General features: G+C 42.6%; 1 protein-coding gene across 1 annotated transcript in view; it reads left to right on the forward strand.

The window, feature by feature from the left end:
• The first annotated feature begins 1,306 nt into the window (after positions 1-1,306).
• Positions 1,307-7,500, forward strand: part of LOC135096324 (T-complex protein 1 subunit beta-like) — a 7,149-nt gene continuing 955 nt past the window's right edge. Inside the window, exons 1-10 of the mRNA XM_063997743.1 lie at positions 1,307-1,404; positions 2,109-2,280; positions 2,755-2,861; positions 2,999-3,199; positions 3,391-3,556; positions 4,243-4,382; positions 5,129-5,217; positions 5,660-5,834; positions 6,320-6,497; positions 7,185-7,500. The exon at positions 7,185-7,500 is cut by the window's right edge and continues 955 nt beyond it. Of these exons, the coding sequence (XP_063853813.1) occupies positions 1,402-1,404; positions 2,109-2,280; positions 2,755-2,861; positions 2,999-3,199; positions 3,391-3,556; positions 4,243-4,382; positions 5,129-5,217; positions 5,660-5,834; positions 6,320-6,497; positions 7,185-7,500 (1,547 nt within the window). The 5' untranslated portion in view covers positions 1,307-1,401. The remainder of the gene's footprint in view (positions 1,405-2,108; positions 2,281-2,754; positions 2,862-2,998; positions 3,200-3,390; positions 3,557-4,242; positions 4,383-5,128; positions 5,218-5,659; positions 5,835-6,319; positions 6,498-7,184) is intronic.

The following is a 7,500-nucleotide window of genomic DNA, read 5'->3' on the forward strand; positions in this document are numbered from 1 at the left end:
AGCAGATAATGGCCGAAACATGGGCACCGCCTCAGCTGGCTCGTTTGTTTACATATCGAAAACTTGAATTTTAGCGCCTTTTTAAGGGTTTTGAACCTCCTGCAGGTGTTAATTCATTGATATTGTGTCCTGGGGGTTAGGTTAGCGTAGGTTAGGACGAGTTAGGACCGTCAAGTAGTGAGCTATTCATTAATATTCAGTTTCATTCACATACCAGAAAATATAACATTATTATTTATCCCTTACTGCATCACTCTCGCGTTTAACACATGGATATCTTGTCCACGGGGTTCAGAACGCTAAGTTAGGCCAGGATAGGTTAAAATAGGACTGTGGAATGCCGAGTTATATCAATATATTCGTAAAATTGCATTATCAAGATTACGTTGCTATGAATGCAGACTGACACGCACGCACGCACACACACACACATCACCTGTTTCTGCTTCGTTATATTTCGTATTTTCCACCTCTGCGTTCGTCTGCTAAGCTAAAAACACTTCATAAACATGTAAATATTTCAATCTGCTTGTAGTCTGTCTCTCCACAACACAGGTACCAGGTAAATAAATAAACAAATTAGTAAACATTAGCACGTAAACAAATGGCCAGGTGACACTCAACTCACCCCACGCCTTGCCAGTAACCACCCCCTTCAATGACTGACAATTTAAAGGGAATCTGAGAAAACTGACGGAAACGAGACTAAAATATTTTATGCTTGAATTTTAATATTAATGAAGCTGTGTATTTCTTAAACTGCACTGTTATTGTCTATTATTCAATTTGTTGTTGTTGTTTGCTGTCAATATTGCAGTGAGGGGAGTGGTTAGCTAGAAATAAATATATACTATGACTCATTATTTAGACGTTTCTAGAATTTTTTCGAATAAGGAGTAAAATCACGTTTCTACTTCATTATTTTAAAGGTTTTGTGTTGTAGAATTATTATAAACATTTTCTGGGGCAATAAATGAGGTTTTGAGTCTATAATGAATAAGCATGAGTCATAATTGAAATAAAAAGAAATCTCGGCTCAGTTAAAAAATTCGAATAATAAGTTAAAACACGAATGGATACTACAAAAATACATATAATCACTTAAATCAGCAAAAAAAGACCAAAAGACGTAATAAAACTCTGAAAAACAAAATTATTTACCAAACACCAACACTTAAATCTTCAAAATAACTCAAAAAACCAACAAAACGCATCATCAAAAATAAGCATCAAAATTTAGTAGCTGAAATACTTAAATAAAACTTGGGAAAAGAGAAGAAAAGAGGGTATTGATTTATAAAGGGACAGCCGAGTTTGGGAGACGGACCGAATTCTCTCCCGCCTTCCCAGTTTGTTTACCCAGTCGGAGCACCCACCGGGAGCCAATATCTTCAATTAACCATGGTAATACTTGCTTCTCACCTTTATACCTTTGCATGGAGTTTATTTCAGGTGTGGGGCAGATGTGCAGGGGGCGAGAGCAGGTGTGGGGGGCATGTATAAGGAGATATAGGGAAAGAAAGTGAAGGGTGTTTCATAGGGCGGCGGCCATGTGACTCAGACAGAAGAATGAAATTGTGTTTTTTTTAATTATTATTCTTATTTGCTATTTTACTGAAGTCCTTTTGTGGTTATTTGTGTTACGTAATCATGGTTATATATCCAGGTGAGGTGAATTACTGCTGGGTTGTTAATAAAGGGTAGGTCTATTTACGGCACTAGTGAGGATCTGGGGTCCCTGTGTATACGTAGAATAGGAAGTTGGTAATGAATGAATAAATAAATAAAAATAACTAAATAAATCAAATAAAACGCCTGGTATATTGAGGTTAGTGTTTTTTGTGTGTGTTTTAGGTGTTTTAAGTATTTTTTGGGGGTGTTTAAGTGTGTTTTTTAAGTGTTTGGCATATTTTCCCGTGTGTTTTTTGGTGTTTGTTTAAATATAAGCGTTTTAGGTGTATTTTGGCATCTTTTTCATTTATTTTTTAACTTATTCAAGCAAAACTATTACTACTACTACTACCACCACCACCACCACCACCATTTCTCCCCCATACACGCACACCCAGCACCCCACAACCCCCCACTCACCCCACCCTCCCCAACAGGCTTTGGCGCTGAACCCAGTACAGATTATGAAGGCGGAGGCCGAGGAGGAGCGATCGGAAACAGCTCGTCTCTCTTCTTTCATCGGTGCCATTGCTGTTGGGGATCTCGTTCGCTCCACCCTTGGCCCTCGGGGGATGGACAAGATTCTAGTGGCTATGGGGCGGAACGAGGGTGAGAGAGAGAGAGAGAGAGAGAGAGAGAGAGGTGTATATGTTTGTTTTTAAAGTTTTTTTTAGTTTTTTTTGGTTTGTACTGCGAATAATTGTGTGTGTGTGTGTGTTTGTGTGTTTTATAAGTGTGTCTGTGTGTTTATAAGCATGTTAATGAGTCTATAAGTGTGTGTGTGTGTGTTTTATAAGTGTGTCTGTGTGTTTATAAGTTTGTTAATGAGTCTATAAGTGTGTGTGTATGTGTGTGTGTGTTTTATAAGTGTGTTAATGAGTCTATAAGTGTGTGTGTGTGTGTGTGTGTGTGTGTGTGTGTGTGAGAGAGAGAGAGCTGTGTATATGTTTGTTTTTAAGGTTTTTTAGTTTTTTTTGTTTGTACTGTGAATAATTGAGTGTGTGTGTGTGTGTGTTTATCTTGCTACACACTTACTCTCTCTCCCTCTCACTCTCTCTCACTCTCTCTCTCTCTCCCCCCCAGGCCAGATTGAGGTGACCAACGATGGGGCAACCATCCTGCGAAACATTGGTGTTGACAACCCAGCAGCAAAGATTCTGGTGGACATCAGCAAGACACAGGATGACGAGGTGAAGCCTGACACACACACACACACACACACAAACACACACTTACAAACACATTACAATAAAAACACTCAAAAAAATCACAATTACTACCACCATCACCTCCTTATCACCCCTACTCACCCCCGTACCCTCCCCAGGTTGGCGACGGGACTACCTCTGTCGTGGTGCTTGCCTCTGAACTACTGCGGGAGGCCGAGAAGTTGGTGTCGATGCGGCTTCATCCTCAGACCATCATCGCAGGCTACCGCAAGGCTACCGATGCTGCCAGGGAGGCCCTCACCGCGGCTGCAAAGGACAATTCATCTGATCCGCAAGCCTTCAGGGAGGACCTCATGAGGGTGCGTGCATGTGTGTGTGTGTATGTGTGTGTCTGTCAACTTTTTTCTTTCATTTAATCTTGAGAAAAACACAAAAACCTCCCTTTAAACACCCCAAAACTCACATTTTCCTTACCAACACCCACTCATACCCTCCCCACATCCTCCCCACAGCCTCCCCACACCCTCTGACCCCTTCCCTGCCCCCACAGATCGCCAAGACAACGCTGAGCTCAAAGATTCTAGCGCAGCACAAGGACTTCTTTGCCCAGCTGGCCGTCGATGCTGTGTTGAGGCTGAAGGGGTCTGGCAATCTGGACGCCATTCAGGTCATTAAGAAGACTGGAGGAACTCTTCGGGACTCCTTCCTGGACGAGGGTACGGAGAGAGAGAGAGAGAGAGAGAGAGAGAGAGAGAGTGTTTAAGGGTGTTTTCAATTTAATTTCATGGTTTTTCTTTGTTTTTTTTCGATTATTTTGTGGTTCGGGTGTTTTTTTCGGTAAGTTTGGCTTCGTTTGGCGTTAAATTGGGATTTTATTGGTTTATTTACAGTGTTTTTGGGTGAGTTATATGCGCGATTAGTGTTTTTTTTGGTGTGTGTGTGTATATATGTGTGTGTGTGTGTGTGTGTGTGTGTGTGTGTGTGTGTGTGTTTGGAATGGAAGGGATGTTTTCTTAAGCTTCAGACTGTCCAGGGGTACGTGTGGCTTGTCTAAGTGTCTTTTTGGGGTCTTTTGGTGCGTGTGAGGTGTTTTTAAATGATTAGGTGTGTGTTTTGTTGCTTTCAGGGTGTTTTTATGTGTTAGGGATGTTTTGAAGTGGTTAGGGATGTTTTGAAATGTGTTAGGGATGTTTTGATGTGTGTTAGGGATGTTTTGATAATTGAAAAATAGAGGAGAGAGAGAGAGAGAGAGAGAGTTGTATGAATATTTTTAAAGTTTTGACGAGAGAGAGATTAACCAAAACACACACACACACACACACACACAATGACCCACACACACCCCGAACTATCCCCACACACCCCCACACCCCCCCCACACCTCCCCTTTCACCCCCCACAGGCTTCATTTTGGAGAAGAAAATTGGGGTGAACCAGCCCAAGCGGATTGAAAAAGCCCGGATCTTGGTTGCCAACACACCAATGGACACTGACAAGATAAAGGTGTTTGGCTCCAAGATCTCTGTCGACTCTACTGCTAAGGTGAGACAGAGAGAGACAGAGAGAGAGAGAGAAAGAGAGAGAGAACAAAGGAATAAGAGGATAGAGAGAATAAGAGAGAGAGAAGGTTTTGAGTGTTTGTTTAGTTGTGTGTGCGTGAGAGAGAGAGAGAGAGAGAGAGAGAGAGAGAGAGAGAGAAGGTTTTGAGTTTGTGTGTTTGGTTGTGTGTGGGTGAGAGAGAGAGAGAGATAGAAAGCAAAGGAATAAGAGGATAGAGAGAATAAGAGAGAGAGAGAGAGAGAGAGAGAGAGAGAGAGAAGGTTTTGAGTGTTTATTTAGTTGTGTGTGCGTGAGAGAGAGAGAGAGAGAGAGAGAAGGTTTTGAGTGTGTGTGTTTGGTTGTGTGTGTGTGAGAGAGAGAGAGAGAGAGAGAGAGAGAGAGATAGAAAACAAAGGAATAAGAGAGAGAGAGATAGAAAACAAAGGAATAAGAGAGAGAGAGAGAGAGAGAATTACACTTAATTACACATACAAGCTAAAAAAAACACCAATAAACACAAAAATAATTACATACACAATTATTATTACTATTATTTTACATTACTGTCATCAATATCTACTCCAGTTACTACTATTACAACAACACACACACACACACACACACACACAAACACATTACGTATATATATTCTAATGTCTGTGCGTAAATAATAATAATAATAAGTCTGTGTGTGTGTGTGTGTGTGTGTGTGTGTGTGTGTGTGTGTGTGTGTGTGTGTGTCTCGGCAGGTGGCAGAGCTGGAACTGGCAGAGAAGGAGAAGATGAAAGCGAAGGTGCAGCGGATTCTCAAACACGACATCAACGTTTTCATTAACCGGTGAGTCTGTCTCTGTGTGTGTGTGTGTGTGTGTGTGTGTGTGTGTGTGTGTGTGTGTGTGTGTGTTTCTATATTAATTTTTTGTTCTATCTATCTATCTATCTTATATGTTTGTTTGTTTGTTTGTTTTTCCTTCCTTCCTTCCTTCCTTCCTTCCTTCCTTCCTTCCTTCCTTCCTTCGTTCCTTCCTTCCTTCCTTCCTTCCTTCCTTCCTTCCTTCCTTCCTTCCTTCCTTTCAAGCTTGAACTAAAAACACAAAGAGAGAGAGAAAACAGCAACACACACACACACACACACACACACACACACACACACACACACACACACACAAACACACAAGAACCTAAACAAAAAACAAACCTAACCATCTCTCTCTTTGAACCGCACCCTTGCAGCCACCCACCCTTCCACCCCACTCTCACCCCACTCCCTCTCCCCACAGACAACTCATCTACAACTACCCTGAGCAGCTGTTTGCCGACGCGGGGGTGATGGCAATTGAACACGCAGACTTTGCCGGGATTGAACGCTTGGCTCTCGTGACGGGCGGAGAAATAGCCTCCACCTTCGACAGCCCTGAACTGGTCAACCTGGGGACCTGCGACTTAATTGAGGAGGTGTGTGGGTGTGTGGGGGTCTTGTGGGGGTGTGTGGGGGTCTATAGGGGTCTGTGAAGGGGGGTAAAGGGGTAGAGTGTGTGTGTGTGTTTGTGTTTCGATCATGCAGCTAAACACCGACACATCCAAAAAAAACACTAAAAAAAACACACAAAAAAATAACCTAACCTAACCTAACCTAACTTAACCTAACCTAACCTAACCTAACCTAACCTAACTTAACCTAACCTAACCTAACCTAACCTAACCTAACTTAACCTAACCTAACCTAACCTAACCTAACCTAACCTAACTTAACCTAACCTAACCTAACTTAACCTAACCTAACCTAACCTAACAAAAAAATAACCTAACCTAACTTAACCTAACCTAACTTAACCTAACCTAACCTAACCTAACTTAACCTAACCTAACCTAACTTAACCTAACAAAAAAATAACCTAACCTAACCTAACCTAACCTAACCTAACTTAACCACCCCACAGTGCATCATCGGGGAGGACCGGATGATTAGGTTCAGTGGCGTCAAGATGGGAGAAGCCTGTACCGTTGTCCTGCGCGGGGCCACCACTCAGATCCTGGAAGAGGCCGAGAGGTCCCTGCACGACGCCCTCTGTGTCCTCACCCAGACTGTGAAGGAGACCAGGGTTGTGTATGGTGGAGGTGAGACTGTGTGTGTGTGTGTGTGTGTGTGTGTGTGTGTTTTTGGGGGTGATTTGGGGTGTTTTGAGTGTGTTTTGGGATGTTTTGGGTGTGTTTTTGGTGTGTTTTGAGTGTTTTGGGTGTGTTTTAGGATGTTTTGGGGGTGATTTTGGGTGTTTTGAGTGTGTTTTGGGATGTTTTGGGTGTGTTTTGGGTGTATTTTGAGTGTTTTGGGTGTGTTTTGGGTGTGTTTTGAGTGTTTTGGGTGTGTTTTGAGTGATTTGGGTGTGTTTTGAGTGTTTTGGGTGTGTTTGTGAGTGTTTTGGGGTGTTTTGAGTGTGTTTGTGAGTGATTTGGGGTGTTTTGAGTGTGTTTGTGAGTGTTTTGGGGTGTTTTGAGTGTGTGTGTGAGTGTGTGTGTGTGTTTTAAGTAATTAGTCATGCTTTTGAGTGAAAGAAACAAAAAATAAAAATAAAAAATATTAAACCAAGAAAAACACACACACACACACACACACACACACACACACACACACACACACACACAGAGAGAGAGAGAGAGAAACCAACAAAACAAAGAAAAAACAAACAAACGCCACAAACCGACCCAGAACGAACCAAAAACACAAACACAAACAAACAAAAAAAAAGAAAAACAAAAAAATATTCACAAAAACCCTAACCTAACCTAACCTAACGTAACCCACAGGCTGCAGCGAGACCCTAATGGCCAAGGCAGTGCAGGAGGCAGCCTCGCAAGTCCCAGGGAAGGAAGCGCTGGCAATGGAATCCTACGCAAAGGCTCTTTTAATGATTCCCTCCATCATTAGCGACAATGCTGGGTACGACTCGGCCCAACTTCTGTCCGAACTGAAGGCCGGACACGCGCAGGGGCACTCCACGCTGGGGCTGGACATGGAGGAGGGGTGTGTGGACTGCATGGTGAAGGTTGGGATCACCGAGAGCTTTCAGGTCAAACGACAAGTGGTAATATCCGCAGCTGAAGCAGCCGAGATGATCTTGCG

This window comes from Scylla paramamosain, unplaced genomic scaffold (genome assembly GCF_035594125.1).
Source record: "Scylla paramamosain isolate STU-SP2022 unplaced genomic scaffold, ASM3559412v1 Contig3, whole genome shotgun sequence".
NCBI lineage: Eukaryota > Metazoa > Arthropoda > Malacostraca > Decapoda > Portunidae > Scylla > Scylla paramamosain.